At 46.0% G+C, this 22,425-nt stretch overlaps 1 protein-coding gene across 2 annotated transcripts in view; it reads right to left on the bottom strand.

The window, feature by feature from the left end:
• The window catches only part of ZMYM4 (zinc finger MYM-type containing 4), a 191,873-nt gene that overhangs the window by 52,652 nt on the left and 116,796 nt on the right, over positions 1–22,425 (bottom strand). For both annotated transcript variants that reach the window (XM_077481731.1, XM_077481730.1), the window contains exons 15-19: positions 21,955–22,101; positions 6,742–6,779; positions 6,513–6,657; positions 5,454–5,569; positions 73–241 (exon numbers count right to left, since the gene is read on the bottom strand). In XM_077481731.1, the coding sequence (XP_077337857.1) occupies positions 73–241; positions 5,454–5,569; positions 6,513–6,657; positions 6,742–6,779; positions 21,955–22,101 (615 nt within the window). The remainder of the gene's footprint in view (positions 1–72; positions 242–5,453; positions 5,570–6,512; positions 6,658–6,741; positions 6,780–21,954; positions 22,102–22,425) is intronic.

The following is a 22,425-nucleotide window of genomic DNA, read 5'->3' as shown; positions in this document are numbered from 1 at the left end:
AAAAGGATTATGGTAATATCAAGCTCTACTTTTGCCAAAGCTGTTCACACTACACCCACTATTGTTGCTCACCTCCGTGTGATGTTTTCTCTTTTTCTTCATCTTCAGCAATCATTTCTGCCATCTGAAGAATGTCTGCCTCGAAGGGATCTGATGGAACTTTTTCTTTGAGGTCTTCAATTGCATCTATAATTTTATCAGCATTGTCCAGAGTTGTGGGGATCAGCACTGGGACTGGAACCTACAAATTAATTTGATAGCTACATGTCATAAAAATAATTTACAAATGATTTGACAATTGCAATCCAGGGTTTAAATCATACATATAAAAAAACAGTAAAGTGAAGCTACACAAAGATTAGAGCTTTTCTGCACTAGTGAAATCACCAAGTTCCCATTTGGCTGCTTTAGTGTGCTGCATTAAGGTGGCCAATTTATTTTTAATGGGATGCCAAAGTAGCAGGGGTGGACAGGAAAATAAACCTACAGTATTTCTTCAAAAGGTATTGCACCACAACACACAATGGCACTGCAGCAAACCAACACAAGTAAAATGCCAGTTTTCATTAGGAAAAAAATAGGATTTTTCGTACTCACCATAAAATCCTTTTCTCTGTAATTCACCAACTGACAACTTCTCTTTAGAACATTGGGTTGTTATGCCACCTTCAGGAGAAGACTAGGCATTACATGTTAACATGCGATAATAAAACTAGAACTTTCTAGTTCCGCCCAAGGCGGTCCCTTAGGTAACAACCCCTCAGCATGCTACTGCAGGCTCAGTACGTCAACAAGCAGTATAACAAAGAAAAATGAGGGGCGGGTGCTGTGTCCGTCGGTGAATTACAGAGAAAAGGATTTTACGGTGAGTACAAAAAATCCTATTTTCTCTTATATTCACCGACACACAGGTTCTTCTCTTTAGACCATTGGGACGTCTCCAAGCAGTGCCAAAATGAGGGGTGGGAAAACAGCATAAAAAACTTCATCCACCATGGCATGCGGGAGCTAGTATTATTTAGGATTTATATAGTGCCAACAGTTTACGCAGCGCTTTAAAATATGTGGGCAGACAGTACACTTACAATACAAATCCAATCCAATACAGGAGGGATCAGAGGGCCCTGCTTGTTAGAGCTTACAGTCTAGAAGGGAGAGTCAAGTTGAAACAAAAAGGTAATAACTATGGGGGATGAGCTGATGGAGAAAATGAAAATACAGTTGTTAGGTGTGGGTAGGCTTCTCTGAAGAGAAGGGTTTTCAGGGATCGTCTAAAAGCTAATAAAGTAGGAGATAGGCAGACAGATTGGGGTAGGGCATGCCATAGGATTGAAGAGGCTTTGGAAAAGTCCTGGAGGCGAGTATGGGAGGAGGTGATGAGGGAGAGAGAGAGCAGGAGGTCTCGAGAGGAACGAAGAGAACGAGTAGGTTGGTATTTAGAGACTAAGCTAGTGATGTAGCTGGGGGCACCAGTTGTGGATGGCTTTGTACATAGTTGTTAGTATTTTGAATTTAATTCTTTGGCTGAGTGGAAGCCAGTGGAGGGATTGCCAGAAGCGCAACGACGACCACTTGCAGTTCATCAGCAGTTTTACCGTGGCTCTGAGAGTCTTCTGCTTGTCTGAAGGGAGAAACACTCTCGCTTCCCTGGAGTCCAGCAGCAAGCCTAGGTACTCCAAACGTACTATCACTGACTTTTTTAGGTTCAACAGCCACCCAAATTCTTGCAGGGTCTGCATGGTGATCGCCACATCCTCTTCTAACTCTGAGCTGGAAGAAGTTCTCAAGAGGAGATCGTCTATGTAACCCAGGATCGCGATCCTGCGTTGCCGTAGCAACACCAACACAGGAGCCAATACCTTGGTAAAGACTCGGGGGGCTGATACCAAACCAAAAGGGAGAGCCACAAACTGGTAGTGGGCTTCCCCGAATGCAATCGCAGAAACTTTTCATGCCGGAGACATATGGGTATGTGCAGATACGCATCCTGGATGTTTAAGGACGCCAGGCAACTGATTCCATTCAGAACCTCTGCACTTTCACAAAGTGATTGAGGTTTTTTAGATCCAATATTGGACGTACCCCTTTCCTTCTTGGGAACTACAAAAAGGTTTGAGTAGAACCCCTGGAAATGTTCTGATTCCGGAACAGGTACAATCACCCCGCAATTCAGCTGGTCCCCTACTGCCCCCAAGAGGGCCTCCCGGCGAGCCGGGAGAATGGGTATGCTGGAGGGGAAGAAGCTCTTTTGCGTCCGTAGGAAATCAGATCGCAAACCCATTGGTCGGACAGTCGAGAGGACCACCGGGCTGCCAACTCCCGAAGGCGACCCCCCCCACCCGAGTCATGGGTGGGGGCAAACCTTCATGCGGTAGCACTTTTGTTGGCAGGCTTGTTAGGCTTGCGGTTCCAGGGACGTTTCTGCCCGTCCGTGGTTGTTCTGTCGGGCTGGGGACCTATAGCCGAAGCTCTGGGCGGACGAAAAAGCAGCTGGTGAGTGGAGAAAGAGGGCCCTTGCCTATGGCGTGGCTCCTTAGCCTTCCTGGCCTGTGGGAGTAGAGTACTCTTACCACCTGTGGCATTCTTAATAATGTCATCTAAAGAGCCGGTTGCCAAGAAAGTGAAGATCCGTCAGGGCATTTTTGGATGTCTGGTCAGCAGACCAGCATTTCAACCAAATCAGGCGCCTCAGCACCTCTGCTGAGACTGAAGCCCTGGATAACAGGGGGAGGGTATCCAGGACCGTGTCACGAACGTACTTAAGGCCATGCACTAGTTGGTCTGCTAGTTCCATGCAGACAGGAGAAGCCTGCTGTTCTCCCAATTCGTGGTGCAACAGTTTTGCCCACTCAGTGTCTGCGACACAAGTGCGGATGCCAGTACTGGTCGCATGGTTGACCCCACAACCGTAACCAAGGAACGAGCCACTGCCGGGATCGTGGTTACTTTGTTTAACATGGATACTGGGGGGTCCACGACCGGAGGAGCCGACCACTTTTTGAGAAGGCTCTCCCCAAAGAGGCAACGCACCGCTATGTATTTGGGGACCGAAAGGTCCGTTGCGGTCAACCCCATTCCTTGTAAATGAACTTGTCAAAATAAGTCAGATACGGGAACACCTTAGGTGAATGGCTGGCTTACGGGACCCAAAAGGGACAGCTACATCAGCAGAGGGATCTGCTGGCTCCTGAATCTTCAGGGTATCACGCACAGCTGTGCTAAGTGCTCCAACAATCGCTTTGTCGCGCACGGACCCAGGGACTTATCCTCACTGTCCTGGTCAGCGTCATCTGAAACGACAGATCAGGGGTCACGAGCCTCAGCAGGGCCAGAGTCTGTGTCAGAGCTCTTGGGGGGTTCAGGGGCCGCTTTTTAACACCTTGCGCCCACGCATCCCCTCCATCTTGGCACTGAACAAATAGAGGACCGCCGACCAGGGCACTGCGCATTCTGCAGGCGAACCGGTTGCAATTGCCCGGACTTCGGGGGAAGAAACACCAGTTTCTAAAGCCATGCTGATCCTACCCTGTCTGCCACCCGAAGGGGACTTAGGACAGTGACAGTCCCACCCTCCTTACTGCTGCTGGCCGAGGGGCTCTTTCCCACAGGACTCACCTCGCTGAAGGGTTCTGCACTATCCTGCAAGTAGTGCCTGTGGTCTCTGTTGGCTCCCAGGTGCAAAGGAAATGGCCGCCCAGCATCCAGTATAAGGACATAAAACACTGGGGAAAAGGCCGCCAGAGCACAGCGACAGGGATGCTGGCACTAGAGAAAGCTGAAAAACGTGTTCAGGCTTCTAGAAAATGGGCGCCGACATCCAGTATAAGGACAAATCACAGGGAAAATTGCCACTGAAGCACAGGAGAGCAGGCTTTCCCTTGCCCACACCTAAGATGGCCGCTGATGCTGAAACCATGAGGGACAGAGCTGAACAAATGGCAGTGATCAGTGCTGCAAGGGACACAGGCATAGTCTCACAGGCACCTCCAGGGACACGAGAAACAGGACTCAGAACACAGCTAGCCAGCGCAAACCCCCCCCCCCCCCCCCCGGAGAGCCCCTGTACAGACACACACATACTGCTCAACAGCCACATGCAGCATCCCCCACAGGGAGGGGGGGGATAGGGAGAGAAGAGAGGGAGGTGAGAGACCCCCGAATCGACCTCCCAGGGAATGCCCAGCTGCTCAGCCCCACCAAGGCAGGGAGAGCTGTACTTACCAGCCTTGAAGAGCTGGGAGACATTGCATTACAGACCCACTCTCTGATCAGTACAGGATGGCTGCTGGCCTCGGCACACTGTGACACAGACATCAGCAGCCCGGTCATAAAAGCTCACCGACCACCTCTGGAGCTGAGGTTTCATCGTGGCCGACCCAGCACGAAGCTCTGGTCTGCATGCGTTCGATGGCCAGGCTGGGGAGACTACAAAGATAAGGGTATCCAGCCTGTCACCCAGCCTTGCTGTTGATAGCAGATCACAGGATCCATCATCTTACGCAAAAAGCCAAGCTTCTTCAGGGAAAAAAAAAAAACGACGGACCAATGGGTCCGTCAGGGTTCCTCGGTCCTTCTTCGCTAGGCAAAATAAAACTGAGGCTGCAGTAGCATGCTGAGGGGTTGTTACCTAAGGGACCGCCCCTTGGGCAGAACTAGAAAGTTCTAGTTTTATTATCACATGTTAACATGTAATGTCTAGTCTTCTCCTGAAGGTGGCATAACAACCCAATGGTCTAAAGAGAACCTGTGTCGGTGAATATAAGAGAAAAATTTGTTAGCTTTATTAAAATACATACTATGTTACTATGCCTTTGTTTAGTGACTCTTTGGCATGATTTTATTACAAGGGTCCAAAAGACCCTTTACAGCCAAATACTCGCAACAATCCATTTGTTATATATAGTAATAGAAATCGATAAACAATTGCCCTTTTAACAAAAATAAAACTGTCAACTCAAAAACAAATTTCTTGCCTTTGGCTAATTTTACAAAAAAGTAAAAAAGCTGCCTTACATCAAGGACCATATACTTTTACATTGCATTAGCACTTATCTGAATTTTCTAACTTCACATTTTAAGAGAAGCAAAGCCCAGAAACAAAAACAATATAATGCAGCTTGCTAGTGCTTAGATCCGGTGGCTACAACTGTTTTTTTTTATGCCTGACCCCTATTTCCCCCTTTTCACTTGGTGATACTGCCAGTAACACACTTCCTATCCTAGGGTCACAGCATTGATTAACCATACATCATTGAAGGAGAAGCATCGTCAGCCTAAAGCAGAAAGTGTGTTAATACTACAGGGCATCTCCTCTCACCTCCATTTCTGGTACTTATCAAAAAATAAAAAAAAAATAAAAAAAAAACACAAGGGTGCAGATATGTTCTTGCCCTGTACTAATCAATTTTACAGGAGAGTTCTAGCATTATCAGTTGACCAAGAAAGAAACTCACGGGTAGTGGTAAACTTAGCGGGACTGGGGCAAACTGGGTGTACAGGTGCATGGGAACAGGAATAAACACTGGCACAGGTACAGGAAGCACCAAAATCTGTGGTTTTCCATCATCCTCTGCGGAGAAATACACAAGAGTCATAACAGGATATATCATACAAAAAACAAGAGGTCATGTCAAATTTTGAACATCTCAAAGAACTATAATATGACATTTACATGCCTGTTCCTTCCAAGAGAATACCTACACATTCTCAATGTATGCACATTAACATATGCATAAACATTTATTTGTGGAAAAGTACACAGGGTAACTTGTATAAATGTTCAGTCTTACACCATTTGTCAGATTTGACAGCGCTTAACTGAATTTGGGGGCGTGACAGCTCAAGGGACTTCTGCTGAGCTGCAAAATGGGGACAGCATTTGGGGGGGGACTAGAGTCCTATTCTCCAGGGACATAATTTCTGCATCAAAGATAAAGTATAATGAGTGGCCGAGCCAGGGGTTGAAGTACAAAGATACTTATAACAGCTCTGTTGGGATGACCTGATATTAAGGTGAGAATAGTTGCTATCAGGAGCACTGCCGAGTCAGAATGTGAGGAATAATTCACTGCTGACTTGGGGATGGAAACAATGAGATCTCCCAGAACAATGTACTGTTTAGCAGCATGAAATCTTTGGCAGAGAATCATGCTAAATTGCAGAAGCATTGCTCAGTTGGGGATGAGGGTCAATGATAAAAACTGAGCCAGCAGCACTGTATGAGATGGTAAGACAGTGGACAAATAGTTCAATTGCCAGTGCAGATGGTTTACTTTTTTTTTTTTTTTATTTGATTTTTTACAACAAGCACAAATTTGATTCTCTTGTACTTTTGCCTATTCAATGAATAGGCAATTTTCTGCCAGTACATATAAATTCAAACAACCATTTAATCAGTATGTTTATACTTCTCTTCTGTTCGGTACATACAGTAGTGCTGAAATTTAATGTATATTGATGTTTTAGTCAGAGAAAAAAACCGCACCCCTACCAAGTTCCAGTTTTATGTATACCTGTTTGACACTCCTTGTGTTGTGTGTGAGGTTTACAAGAGGTGGCCTTGGTCTGGGACAATGGCTTGCACAGTAGAGCTTTGTTCTTGAGGATTCTAGGGGGCTGTGAAGGAGGAAGCTTTAGGGCATCTGTTTGGGTACTTGCCTGAAAGAGATATCATTAAATATTAACAAATATGTGATCCAAAATAAGTCAAAATGTTCTCATATGGACCATCACTTTACTTACATCTCCAATTATTTTAGCTGTTACAGTTGGAACAGCACCTGCAAAAAATAAATTAAAAGCATTGATTAGGAAACCATACAAATTAAAAAGGAGTACCTAGACCCGTGGCGTGGTCAAAGATACAGAGATGAGCTTGATCAGCTTGCTATACAAGTCTAATGAATATGGGTTAAATAAAAAATAAAAAAAACTTCTATCTTGGTTCATAAAATATAATTTTTGTAAAACTCTTTTCTTTGGAGTCCCCAGTGGGACCCAGGAATTCAAATACATTTGAAATATACTGTCTACGGCATCCGCTCTCAACCAGTGTGCCATCAGAGGTTCTCCGGTGTGCGGCGGGATCAGGGGAGAGAAGCGCTGTCAGATGAGCCTGATCTCCCGAACTGTACATGTGAGGAGCTCTGTCAACCTCAAAGTGAAAGTAAAGTGCAGGGGAGTGTGCTGTGCTCTCTGCTTTCCACTACAGTGCAGTACCTGAAACTGGAAAGGTACTGTGCTAGAAGCTAGATTTGTTTTTAAAGGGCTTTATGTGTGTGCGCGTGCGTGCACGCGTCTGTATGCGTGTGTGCATTTAATCCTGTACCATCAGAACTGCTTTTGTAGGGCTTGTTTGTGATAGCAGCAAGGACTACTGCTCCTCTGAAAAGAAATCCATGCACAGAACACTTTTCAGAGGCATTTGACAGGCAGTAAAGAGGCATTACATTGCCTCCTCACCAACTGTTTTAGTGCAGCATTCCTACAACACAACCATGCAACGCACACAGTTGTGGGGTAGTTGCAGTGCAGCCCCATTTACCCTGGGTATACCTCCAGCTGCAGCCCCAGCATGTGTACACCCCCAGCTGCTGCCTCTGCAGCTAAAGGGGGAAAAGGTGATAAAAACAGCTTAACCGTGGAGTTTTACCACCCCTCCAACTTGACATTTCATTGCAATGGGCTTCCCTACCCACAAAAACACAGGGAAAGAAGTCTTCAACTTTTTAAAAGAAATTCTAACTGCACCAAAAGCAACCCACATTTTGCAATGTGTGGGGTACCATTAAGAATGAATGGCACCCCTAAAGAGCAGAGCATTTGTATGTGTGTTTGGAATGAGCATGATTTTGCTCATGTTCCACGACGCACAGTAATGTGAACCAAGCCTTCGGCTGGGGTGTCGCAAGACTGAAAATACTTTTTAAGGATGCCTTGACTGGAAGAAGGTTGAGAAACACTGGTCTACAGGATTGAACATTGGCAAACTATTTTTGGACAGACAAGGATAGCCCCTCCCACTCCCATAGCATGCCTCTGGTTTTGTTGAAAAGCAGCACAAAGAGCATGCTCATACACACAGAGGGTAGGACCTGTATCCCTAAATAAACTCCAAGAAACATATTTTACATTGAGTACTTAGGTTTGCCTGTTATGAATGACAGACATTTTTTCTGAAGGAAGCAGGGGTAGCAAAAAGTTCAAGTTTTTTGAAGTGCCAAATTGAAATCCCACAGGGTTAGAGTGGAGCAAAACAGCGAAGCCACATAAGACACTCTGCACAAAGATCTTCAAAGAACAGGAAGTCGGCAATCTCTGGAAAAAGTTTGTAAGCTCAGAGAACGGACTTTGACTGTATGGAGCGCCAAATGCTGTTCCACACCCATCTGTAAAAAAGTGAGAATTTGCCCTACAGAGAATTTCCTGGGGTGATGAAAATTTCTACTTCACCTTGCACAAAGCAATGTAAACCTTCTATTTATGATGATACTGTGCAAAAGCAGACTTCCAAGCTCTTAGCATGGCTGGATTTACAGATTCAGGCACACCACTATCTGGTCAGAACATGGGTTTCCACTGACATTGTTAAATTCAACAAATATGAAGCAGGGTGATAAATTGGTCTTTGAGCCAATCTGAAGAGTCCACAGTGCATCTGCCAGGATTCTTATTAGGTTAGCTTAACATATCTGCCTGGGCAATTCCAGAACCATGAGAATCACTGGAATACCATCTATAGACCTGGAGGATTCCATATATATTTTTTTGGGCCTGAAAAAAGACAGAGCCTTTAAGGTCCTAAGGTCCAAGATGGGATGAATGGCAATTTTTGGTTTGGAACAGGGACTGGTATAATGACGCCCTGCTCTAGATGAGCCAATGGGACTGCATGAAAATTTGCTAATCTGTGTGGGGACACAGGTAGGTTAGAAGTTTTTAACCAGAAAAAGGTCTGGGAGTGAAACTAGCTTGCAGTCCTTTGTAAACTACCACCCTCACCCAAGCACCCGAGGTGCAGGTTGTCCAATTGTTCACAGGCTATCAGACATCCTCCCAGTACGAAAGATGGGGACAAGCCCACATTCTAAGGAAGATTTACCTGAGGGTAACATGGGGGACTTGGAAGTCCAAGATTTACAGGTAATGAGTGTGGGTTTGGATTCGGAATTTGAGAGCACAGAGGAACATAAAGGACATTTCTTGTATTCTGTCAAGGGGCGAGTTTTACAGATTGAGCCTTAGATTTCTTTTGCTGAGGAAGATTCGTTCTCTTGCCCCTGGTGGCATCTTTGATGAGGACATCCAGGGAAGCACCAAAGCGGTGGCGTCCCTCAAAGGTCATGCAGATCAAGTGCTTTTTGTGTGCAGGCTCTTCAGCCCAACATTTTAGCCAAACTGTCCTCATATTCACTGACAGGAAACTCATAAGGGAGACAAGGCAGAAGACCTTAAAAACTGATCCATGCTGTAACTTAAGGCTTTCCAGATTAAAGGTCATGACCAAGATAGTTTACGGTGCAGGACTTCTTGGAGAACAGAGCTCTAAAAAAGGGCCTCATATTGCTTATAGATGGGGTCCATAAGAGCCCTTTCACACTGGGGTGGGTGTTGACGGTAAATCAGCGCTGTTATTAGCACCATTTAGCTCCACCAGGTGGACAGTAGGAATGGACTGCTGACTAAAGTTCCATGTGGTGCTTTGGGATAGCAGAAGCAGCAGAGGAACAATGCTTCCTCTATACTGCAAAGGTGAAAGATTAAGTACAAAGGGCACTTCTGAAGTCAGCACACAGTCTATCAGCATTAATCCTCTTACAGTAAAACTGGTGGTAACGCCTGCCTTATGAAGGCAGAGCAAGCGCTGAGGCAATGCCATGGATATGAACCTGGAAAGAACTTTACAGTATTTATAAAGTGCCACAAGCAGAATCCAGTGCAAAAGATCACTTGCAAGGGAAGATCAGTAATTTCAGCCCAGCAGGGTCCAAGTACAGTACTCCTAAACTAGGCTGAGGAAAGGCTGATCCCATTAGCTACAATGTACAGACCAGCTCAAGCAGCTATGTAGAATAATCTTGACTGAAGTCAATGGAGGAATCCAAAAATGAAATTGAAACAAAGACTAGCGAGGATTGATTAGGCATACTGAGTAGAGCAGTTATCCTAGGCTAGTCTACACTTTTTTTTTTGCCAGTGTCCAATTCTCTACTAAGCAGCAGCATAACCCAGTCTTATCTGAGAAATAATGGGATCTGTGGTTTACTTGTAAAATGCTCTTCCTTGAGTACATCACATCACACAGGGCATCTTCATCTCCATTACAATAGGATTATTCTGCCACCTTAAGGTAATTGGACACTGGCCTCCTAGGTATAAACTCTGTTTAGGCAATGCTTCAGTTTTTTGTAGCAAGCCATAAAAAACAAAAGGCAGTGAGGGGTGGGATCATTGTGTCCTGTGATGTACTTCAAGAATATTTTACAGGTAAAGAAAAAAAAAAAAAATTCCCATGTTCTTAATCATACATCCCAGAAAACAGGGCATCTTCATATACATTACGATAGATGTTCGGAACCAGTGAAAGTCTGGGGACGGCAACACAACAGCAAGCCAACATGCTCTAAACTAAACCATTGTAAGTCAGAACCCTATGCAGCCTAATGCAAAGCACACCGAGCAAAGGTACTATCCTCATCAGCTCTTGCGTCCATGTGGTAAAACTTTATATGAACTGAAGATGAGGTAGCAGTTTTACAAACTTCAGCTACCAAAGTCTGATGACAAATGGCCTAGGTGGCAACAACATATAGTAGAGCGAGCTTTTTATTTTAGACCATAAGCTTGGGAGATAAGCTGACAGATCTATGAGAAAATGGTAGATTTTGAGCCTGTGGCCTTCAGGAAGCAGCACAAAAGGGGGAATCTGATAACCTGTCACCTTCGTGTAATGCCTGATAGCAAAAAAACTTTGAGTGAACATCCCCCGCTGTCGGATTAGGACAGAAGGATGGCAACACAATGTTTTGGTTAAGATTGATCAAAGAAACCACCTTAAGTAAAAAGGACAGCTGCGGTTGAAAAATCACCTTGTCTCACTGGGAGTACCAGGAATGGCTCCTTACATGAGGTATAACCTACCAAGTCAGAAGGACTAAAGAAATATTATGGATGGGTTCAAATGGAGATGTCTGCAATACAGAAATTACCAAACTGGGGTCCCACAGAGTTTTAACCAGTGGAACAATATGCTTGATACCTTGGGCAAGGGCACATACCAAGCAATGGCAAGAATTTGGTCTCTAAAAAAAAATGACTGGACCAGAGCCAAAATTTGACCCTTAATCGTACTCCGTGCCAGTCCCTGGTCATAGACTGGAGAAACACCAGGATTCAGCACACAACATACTTACAAGGATGAAATCCTAAACCTTACAACAGGTAAAACAGGACCTCAAAGTCCTTTTGTAAAGCATCCCAAAAGTCACCTTTAGCAGGAGTAGGAATGACTGAATCAGAATCCCTCACTGCTTAAGACCTTGGCTTAAACACCCCTACCATTGATGCTAGTGACTGCAAAGAAGAATGGAGGATTGGACCTTGCAACATAAGGTTGGGTCAATCTCAAAAGGGTCCTAGGGTCATCTGCCAACACGTTCACAATGTTGAAGTGTCAAGTTCTCTTGGGCTAGGCCAGGATTATAAAAATTTACAGAATGCCTTCCACTCGAGCAAAACAGATGAGGAAGCAGCTTAATGGTGGTCAGACATAGGTTAGGTATAACTGGTCCCACAGTGTCACCAGAACATCCACCTAAAATGCTGGAAGATCTCTTGTCCTGGAAACAAACCAGTGCAATTTCACATTGAACCTGGACACCAGAAGATCTACATCCGGGGGTTCTCCACCTTCACCCAAAGGTGTTCGAGGAGCTCTGCTGAACAGTCCACTCCCCCAGAGGCAACTGTTGGCAGCTGAGAAAATTAATCTTTCAATAGAATATAAACAGCCAACAGCATGGGAACATGGAGTTCCGCCCAAGACAGAATGAGATGAACTTCCTTCTGCTCAATTTCTGGTTCTTCATTGATTTACATACAACACAGCTGTGGCATTGTCTACCTGAACATGGAGGCCTCTCTGCTTCATTGAGCAATGTTTATGGGCAAGGCGAACTGCCCCCAGTTCCAGGATGTTGAAAGGAAACGTCTCCTTCAGTGACAAAGTTTGCTGGACCAAAACATTTTTCAGAACTACACCCCAGCCCACCTTGCTTGCATCTGTCATCAGAACTCTTAAAGATGGAGGGAGAAACCAATTCAGAGAGTCATGTGCTCGGGAAACACAACATTACAGAATCTAACGACTGGATCCTACTGTGCCATGCCACCAAGACCTTCTGTTGAAGAAGCCTGGAATGAAATCTCTCGAAGGAGGCTATCTTTCCCAGAACCCTCGTGCAAAGGTAAATCTAGGGATTTGTCAGGTTACTAAAAGTCTAAGCAGAAGTGATCCTTCCTCCAGACAAATGTCTTGCTCTAAGGGCTCAGTCAGAATTCATCCAAATCTCTCCAGAGTGTGCCCAGTGTTCTGGATGAGACGGTAACCAGAATGATTGTATAGGTGTACTGAAGAAAATGAAATAAAATCAGTGCCCCAATGAACAAGGTAAAACACGTGAAACAATACAGAACAATGCAAGATGATGATTATCAATATCCAAGCAGGAGCTTTTAAAAAACTACATAATGCGGGTAGCCCAGAGTGCTATGCAATACGTGCTGATCTAACTCTGGAAGTGCTGCTTCAATCCAGCCTGGCGTGTACTACGTGGCTGTGAAAAACAGAGGAGGGAGAGAGAAGTGTAACCACCATAGTGTAGAGCATGTAAAAAATTGTATTTTTATAACAGCTTACCTGTAAAAATCACAGGACACAGAGCCATAGTAATTACTACATGGGTATATAGGCCACCTTCAGGCACACCCAATACAGGAAATTCATCCCCTATATAACCCCTCCCCTTACCAGGAGTGCCTCAGTTTTTGTAGGAAAGCAATATACATAAATCCCAAAAGAGGGGGGGGGGGACCTCTGTATCCCGTGATGTACTCCAAGAAAAGGATTTTACAGGTAAACTGTTATAAAAATCCTATTTTCTTAATCGTACATCACCGGATACAAAGCCATAGTAATTACTACATGGGATTCCCTATGGCAATGCTGTTTGAAAGGGGGGGGGGGGGCACAACCCATAGAGTGCCAACAGACTTGAGGACCTATACTGCTGCCTGCAGCACACTGCACCCAACGGCGATATCCTCACGCATTTTTACATCCCCTTGATAAAATCTGGTGAACGTATGGACTTAAGACCAGGTTGTGGCCTTACAGATCTGAGCCATGGAGGCCTGTTGATGCACTGCCCAAGGAGCATTAACCGCTCTGGTAGAGTGTGCCTCGACTTGAAAAGGTAATATACTACCCTTTAAACCATAGGCCTGAATTATAACTTGCCTAATCCATCTCGAAATAGTGGATTTAGACGCTGCATGTCCTATCCTAGGACCTTCTGGCAGTACAAACAAAAGACATCAGTCTTTCGAACCTGAGCAGTCATCTTTAAATAGATTTTGACCACTCTCTCTAACATCAAGACAATGTAGTGACTTTTCTTCCTTACAACATGGTTTTGGAAAAAACGATGGAAGAAAAATATCTTGGTTTAGATGAAAACCCGAAACAACCTTAGGCAGAAAACCTGGATGAGGACGCAACACAACCCTGTCCTCATGAATAATCAAGTATGGCTCTATACATGAAAGCCGCCAGCCCCGAAAACCCTCCTTGCTGAGAATATAGCAATTAGAAACACTAATTTCCTTGTTAGAAGGACTAAGGAAGTATATGCTGAATTGGTTCAAAAGGCTGTTTTTGCAACACAGACAAAACCAAATTCAAGTCCCAAGGGATCAAGTGAGATTTAACCGCTCCCCCCCCCCCCCCCCCCCGACCAGAGCACTTTTTGCGATAGGGCACTGTGTCGCTTTGACGTTTGCGCAGTCGTGCAACGTTGTACCCAAACAAAATTTACGCTCCCCAAAGAGCTTTCTGTGGTATTTGATCGCCTATGCGGTTTTTATTTTTTTGTGCTATAAACAAAAAAAGGAGCGACAATTAAAAAAAAACGCAATACTTTTTTGCTATAATAAATTTCTCCCAAATTCATATATATACACACACACACATGTATGTATATATATATATATATATATATATATATATATATATATATATATATATATATATATATATATATATATATATATATATATATATATATATATATATATATATACACACACACATATACACACACACACTTCCCCTCAGTTTAGGCCAACATGTATTCTACTTATTTTTTGGTAAAGAAAAAAAAATATCGCAAAAAGCGTATATTGATTGGTTTCCGCAAAATTTTTGGCGTCTACAAAATAGGCATTCTTATTTAAACTTTTATTAGTAATGACAGCGATTGCGATTTTTAACCAGGACTGCGACATTATGGCAGACATTATTTACACTATTTTGAGACCATTGTCATTTATACCACGATCAGTGCTATTAAAATGCAATTGATTACTGTGTAAATGACATGGGCAGTTAAGGGGTTAACCACTAGGGGGCAGTGAAGGGGTTAAGTGTGTCCTAGGGAGTGATTTTAACTGAGGGGGCTGGGCTTCAACACACAGTGATCACTGCCCTTGGTGACAGAGCAGTGATCTCTCGTCAATAGGCAGAACGGGGAAATGCTTTGTTTACAAAAGCATCTCCCTGTTCTTCCTCCCCATGACACAATCGTGGGCACCCAGCGGACAGAGTCAACGGGACCCGCAGTCACGGAGACCACGGCGTGCATGCAACCGACCACGCGCCCGTTTCTTAAAGGGGACGCACCTGTATGCCCTTTTTCCATTAATAAAAAGGTAGATATAACCCACCCGTATAGCCCACGTTTCGTCAATGTGGGTTTCAATAGCCAAGCTGTTAAATTTAGAGTTTGTAAGGTGGACAGGCATATTGGACCCTGCAATATCGGTCTGGTCGTAGTGGAAGGGTCCACGGATCCCCCACCGCCATCTTTATGATCTCTGTATACCAGACCCTTCTGGGCCATGCTGGGGCTACAAGAATTACTGCCTTCCTTTCCAGCTTGATCCCGAAAAGAAGTCGTGAGAGTAACTGAATAGGTGAAAATGCATAAATCAGTGAGAAATGATCCCATGGGGTTATCAATGCATCTGTCCCACATGCGAGTGGATCCCTTGTCCTGGACACAAAGCAGGCCAACTTCATGTTGGACCTGGATGCCAAAAGATCAACGTACGGGATCCCGCATCTTTGGCATACAGCCCAAAAAGCCTTGGGGTGCAGGGGCCATTATTCCCCCGGGAATAACTGTTGGCGATTCAAGTAGTCCGCCTGTCAATTCTCTACTCCCGGAATGAAGACGATAGGCAAGGAACATTCCTTTCCGCTCAAAGCAGAAAATGATTCACTTCTCTCTGAGCGACTCTTGGTGCCCCCTTGGTGATTGATATAAGCTACAGCTGTGGCATTGTCGGATTGGATTCTGACAGGACAACCTCGTAACTTGAATGTCCAGGCCTTCAATGCCAGACGAGCTGCCCGAATCTCTAGGATGTTGATGGGCACGGCTCTTTCAGTCTCTGACCACTGTCGCTTCTAGCACTGCTCCCCAACCTGAAAGACTGGCATCTGAGGTTACCACCTTCCAGATAACTGGTAGGAAAAATTTTCCTTTCAGCAGATTCTGAGTTACTAACCACTGAGGCTCTGGGGCTGCTTTGAGGGCAACCGCATTGGCAAATCTAGAGCTTGGACCTTTTTGATCCAAGCAGACAGGATACTGTTTTGTAACAGCCTTGAATGGAACTGGGCATAGGGAACTGCTTCGAATAAAGTCACCATCTTCCCTAACAGGCTCATGCAAAGGCGAATGGAGGGATCTTTCTTTGACCTGATCACTTGTACTAGCTCTCTTATGGCCCTGATCTTTGCCTGAGGCAAAAACACCCTTTTATGGTCTGTCTATGATCAGACCCAAGTACTCTAGCTTTTTTAGTGGTTTTAAGGAAGACTTCTCTAGGTTGAGAACCCAACCCAGGCTTTCCAGGTATCTGGTCGTATCCCACATGCTTTGCTCCAGGCGGGCAATTGACCGACCCACCAGCATCAAATTGTCCAGGTATGCAAGGACTGTAACCACCTGCAACCTTTGTCTGGCTAGAAGTGGAGCCAGAACCTACTCCTCCTTGCTAAAAAAAAAAAAAAACAGGATCCTGGATATAGAAAAAGCGCAGATGTCATCCTTTCTCCTCGTACATGGAGATTTAGGCCTTCAAATCTCCATTTGGTTTCAGGACCGTGAACAGGTTTGAATAGAATCCCAAACCTTGATATTGCATGGGGATTTCCATGATCACCCCTTCAGACAGTAAGCCGTCTAATGCCTGAAAAAAAGATTGCTGTTCGGATCCACCGACCGATGGACCTAGAGAGAGGGGAGCGGAGGCCGGTTTTGTTAATAAAACCAAACATTGGGGGGGGGGGGGGGGCGGGGGATTGGGGGTCTACTCCTCCTTGCTAAAAAAAAAAAAAAAAAAAAAAAAAACAGGATCCTGGATATAGAAAAAAGCGCAGATGTCATCCTTTCTCCTCGTACATGGAGATTTAGGCCTTCCAGATACGATGATATATCTTCCGAGAAGATTTCTGTGCCCTCAGCATAGTTGGGATCACAGAGTCCGAAAGACCCCAGTAGATCTCTTGTGCTGGACAAGAATCTCTGCACCTTCCGATTGAGACGGGAGTCCAGGAGATCCACGTCTGGTGTGCCCCACCACAGGCACAGTAGCCTGAACACCTCTGGAAGCAACGCAAATTCTCCTGGGTCCAGCGTCTGGCGACTTAGTACACCTGCCAGTTCTCCACTTCCGGGATGTAAATGGCCAACAGGGCCGGTACACGTCGCTCTGCCCACCGAAGTATGTCAACGACCGTCTGCGCAGCGGCCTAGCTTCTTGTTCCTCCTTGGTGATTGACGTATGCCACAGCAGTGGTGCTGTCTGACTGGATCCTGATCGGATGTCCTCAAAGTCTTATCAACCATGTGGAGAGGCATAGCCCGATCGCTCTGTTCGGGCAGATTGATCGGCAACTTGGATTCCTCCGCCAACCAGAGGCCCTGGGTCGACTGAACTCCCATTGCTCCACCCCAGCAGGATAGGCTGGCGTCCGTTGTGATCACTGTCCATTTCAGGAGGTAGGAACGACTTCCCTGACTGGCTCACCTGAATCTGTCGATCCAGGGACAATGGAGATTTGTCCCATTTTGTCAAAATCTCCTTCTGCAGGAGTGGAACTGGGCATTTGGTACTGCCTCGAAGGGGGCCACCATGAGTCCCAGAACTCGCATGCAGAAGCATAGCGATGACCACTTGAGGTTCATCAGCAATTTTACCATGGCTCTGAGTGTCTACAGCAGGGGTCTCAAACTGGCGGCCCTCTAGCTGTTGGGAAACTACAAGTCCCATGAGGCATTGCAAGGCTGACAGTTACAAGTGTGACTCCCACAGACAGAGGCATGATGGGACTTGTAGTTTCGCAACAGCTGGAGGGCCGCCAGTTTGAGACCCCTGGTCTACAGCTTGTCTGAAGGGAGAAATCAATTGGTCGGACAGCTGAGAGGTCCACTGGGCTGCAATCTCCCGAAGGCGACCCCCTACCCGTGTTGCAGGTGGGGGCAAACCGACATGCGGTAGCACTTTTGCTTGCTGGCTTGCGGTTCCAGGGATGCTCTGGTCCTTCAGTGGTCGTCCTATCGGGCTGGGGACATTTGGTGGAAGCTCCGGGCGGACAAAAAAAATCCATTTGTTAGCGGAAAATTAGGGCCCTTGCCTACGGCATGGCTCCTTAGCCTTCCTGGCCTGTGGGAGTAGAGTACTCTTACCAGCTGTGGCATTTTTAATAACGTCACCCAAAGAGGCTCCAAAGGAAGGAAACGCCGCCAAGGAAGGAAAGAGCCGTCAGGGCTTTTTTGGATGCCTGGTCAGGAGACCAGCATTTTAACCAAATCAGGCACCTCAGCACCACTGCTGACACTGAAGCCCTGGCTAACAGGGGAAGAGTATGCAGGGCCAAGTCACAAACTTACTTAAGGCCTTGCACTAGCTGGTCTGCTAGTTCCACGCAGACAGGAGAAGCCTGTTCTCCCAGTTCGCGCCACAACAGTTTTGCCCACTCAGTGTCTGCGACACAAGTGCGGATGCCAGTACTGGTCGCATGGTTGACCCCACAAACGTAACCAAGGAACGAGCCACTGCCTCTGCCTTCCTGTCTGTGGGGTCCTTAAACGCAGGAGTCCCCCCTAACCGGGATCGTGGTTACTTTGTTTAACCTGGATACTGGGGGGTCTACAACCGGAGGAGCCGCTCCATTTTTTGAGAAGTCTCTCCTCAAAGTGGTAACGCACCACCATATATTTGGGGACCGAAAACGTCCAATGCAGGCGACCTCATTCCTTGTAAATTAACTTCTCAAAATAAGTCAGATACAGGAACACCTTAGGTGAACGGGCTGGCTTACGGGACCCAAAAGGGACCGCTACATCAGCAGCGAGATCTGCTGGCTCCTGAATGTTTAGGGTATCACACACAGCTGTGATAAGTGCTCCAACAAGCGCTTTGTTGTGCACGGACCCGGACGGGAACTCATCCTTACTGTCCGAACGGTCCTGGTCAGCGCCATCTGAAACGACAGAGCAGGGGTCACCAGCCTCAGTAGGGCCCGAGTCTGCGTCAGAGCTCTCCCCAGAGGACGGGGGGCAGGGGCAACTTTTTAGCACCTTTGCGTCCACTCACCGCCTCCATCTTGACAAGGTATGAATTGAGGACGGCCGACAAAGCATCCAGGGGCACTGCACATTCTGCAGGTGACCCGGTTACAATTGCCTGGATTTCGGGGGAAGAAACGCCAGTTTCTGAAGCCATGCGGACCCTACCCTATCTGCCACCTGATGGGGACTTAGGACAGTGATGGTCCCACCCTCCTTACTGCTGCTGGCTGAAGGTGTCTCTCGCAGGACTCACCAACCTGACTGGTTCTGTGCTGTCCAGCTAGTAGTGCCTGTGTTCCTTGTCAGCTCCCAGGTGCATAGGAGATCGCACTGTGTCATCAAGAGCTGCTGCTCATGGCGCTGACCCCGATCTACAACGTGTTCAGGCTCAAAGAAAATGGCCACCGATCGTCCAGTAGAAGGACATAAAACACAGGGAAAATGGCCACCAAGCTACAGGAGAGCAGGCTGCTTCTTGCCCTCACCCAAGATGGCTGCTGAACACTGAAATACCATGAGGGACAGTGAGAGAATGGCGGTGAACAGCACTGCAGGAATCAGACACAGCACATGACACACACACACACACACACACACACACTCTCAGCAGTCACATTTAGCATCCTCTTAAAGGTGGCATAACAACCCAATGGCTAAAACAGGAGCCGTGTCAGTCGGTGAATACAAGAGAAAAACTGAGGTAGTCCTGGCAAGAGGAGGAGTTATATAGGGGACGAACTTCCTGTATCGGGCGTGCCAGTGTCCATCACCTGAAGGTGACCTATATACCCATGTAGTAATTACTATGGCTTTGTGTCCCATGACGTACGATAAAGAAAAACTAATTTAATGGAAAATGTAAATTGCACTCACAATAATAGAGCTCAGCATGGCAGTCAGGGCAGGAATGGGCACGCAACCAGGAAGCCTTGGCTTGGCCACTGGCAAGGGAGCATAGGAGTGTGAACTAGGAGCTGCTAAAGAAGCAAGACTGCTTTGAAATGTATTTCTGTCCCAGCTCCAGCATCCTCCAGCGACGCAAGGCCACTTCCATACTCGGGCTCTTCTTTCGATCTGCTCCTCAGCAGGAAACTCCCAGTTCACACTCCTCCTCTGCTCCCTTTCCGCATCTGCCAGGAAGCCCACATTAGTCTCCATTTTCTGAGACAGACCCACACCCTCAGCTTCCTTCTGTGAGGACACGTCTACAGAGAATTCCAGATCCCCAACAGATAACACTTTTTCCTCATCCAAAGACGTTCCTCCAATGTCTCATCCTTAAAATAGGAGAGAGGGAAGGAGAGTGCCCAAATTTGCACCACTGAGAACCCCCGAGAGACGATGTCTCAGTTCAGATATGGATGAAGAGAATTCCTTTCTAGACACAAAAGATGTGCAGAATCAAATGGGCAGGGATTATTACTTTAAGGGCAGTGTCCATTCACCTGACGATGTAATCATAACTCAACCAGTGATGTTTATTACATCCTCTGTGTCCTTTATATGAATAACAAAGTATTTTTTTTTTTGCCTAATCCCTTTGTAAGACAATCAGAAAAAAAAGCAATATATTGAAGACATGCACCCAATAAAAGCCTGTGTTCTTAAAGTGAACCTTAACTTTTCTTTTGTAGACTTCATATCCACCCCCCCCCCCCCCCCCCAACACAATAGAAAACTATATTTTTTTGTGTAGGAAGTACCTTTTTCATACAGTACTTGCTCACACCTTCCTTATTCTTCACCTAGGTGAAGATGTTTACTTATCAGGAAGTCATAGCTACCTAGCAAATCCAAGATGGTGACACGGGAATGAAGACCGCACTAAAAATTGTGGGTTGTACAAATACAGTGCTGAACATCATAGGCTGGTAAATACTGTTTTTTTAAGAGTCAGCAGCTATAGTATTTGTAGCTGCCGACTTGCCTTTAGCAAACCCAGCTGAAGGTCCTCATTAATTGCTCGCCGTCCGCCTCACGCAGATATACATCGGCAGAAGAGCTCGTACAGGCAAACATACCTGTACATGGCCCTTTAAGAGGTGGCCAGTGGTGTGCGCAGCAAGCCCCGCGAGTCGGGTCATGGGTCCCGTGGACTCGATCGCCGCGGGGATAACCGAGATCGCCTCACGGGGAGGAAGAACAGGGAGATGCTAATGTAAACAAGCGTCTCCCCATTCTGCCTAGTGACAGTGTCACTGATCTCTGCTCCCTGTGACCGGGAGCAGAGATCAGTGACATGTCACACGTAGCAATGCCCACCCGCAGTTTGAAACACTCCCCAGGGCACACTTAACCAATACACTGCCCCCTAGTGGTTAACCCCTTCACGGTCAGTGTCATTTACACAGGAACCAGTGCATTTGTATAGCACCGATTGCTGTATAAATGACAATGGTCCCAAAAATGTGTCAAAAATGTCCGATGTGTCCGCCATGTCGTCGCAGTTATGATAGAAAAAAAATTGCTGATCACTGCCATTACTAAATAAAAATAAAAATGGAGTAGAAACACTGGACACACAGGGGTTGATTTAATAAAACAAAGTCCAACTCTGGCTACCATGCACAGCTGCACCAATCAGCTAACTTCAGCTTGTTCAATTAAGCTTTGACAAAACCTAGAAGCGTATTGGTTTCTATGCAGAGCTGCTCCAGATTTTTGACTCCCTAGTTCACACCATGCGATCCGATTCCTGTCCGAGTTTGCAGATCGCACTGCGATATGCGAACTGATCTGGGGGTGCCATTAACATTTCACTGACACTCCCAGCAGTCCGCATAGGGCAGTGTGAACTGCCGGCGGGAGGCATGCGATGCGGGAAAACGCTGCGGATTCGCGGCGTTCCCGCATCGCTCCAGTGTGAACCCAGCCTAAATGGCGCCATTGAAAATATCAAAGCATTTAGAAATGTACCCTAAATGCAAACAAATTTAAAAAAAAGGTTTGACAGTGCCAGTGTGAATGAGAGAGACCTTATTCAGACAATTTGTCTGAAGAACTGTACAGCGTTCTCTTGGAATTTTTTGCACCTTACCTTGTAGGACATTGGTAGAGTTTGCAGTAGGCTGCGCAGCAGGGGCGCTTGCGAGTGACACCACATTGGCAATGACTGGAGTGGAATCTTTAGCCCCGGAGGAGCCTGGGGAAGCTGGGACTGGTTGAACCATTGGGGCATTGGATGCTGCAATAAAAAGCATAGGCTTACAAAAGTATTCCACAAGATTGACAATGACAATACTTCTTAAACAGTTAAAAAAAAAAAAAAAATTAGAATATATATATATATATATATGCATATATATATATGCGTGTGTGATGCACCGATATGGCTCCTGTGCAGGAGCTTGGTCACGCTGTTTACTGTGAAAATGAAAGCAAGGGAGAGAGGTCTAGCAGTGTGTGCTGTGCTCTCTGCCTCCCCCTACAGTGCAGTACCCTGCATGGAGATTGAAGGTACAGAGCTGCAGCTGCCAATTTTTAAAAAGACTGTGTGTGTATGTAGGGT

Source organism: Lithobates pipiens, unplaced genomic scaffold (assembly GCF_037356315.1).
Source record: "Lithobates pipiens isolate NorthernLeopardFrog02 unplaced genomic scaffold, aLitPip1_a1.2 Scaffold_16, whole genome shotgun sequence".
NCBI lineage: Eukaryota > Metazoa > Chordata > Amphibia > Anura > Ranidae > Lithobates > Lithobates pipiens.
This window is presented reverse-complemented; position numbering and strand designations above follow the sequence as displayed.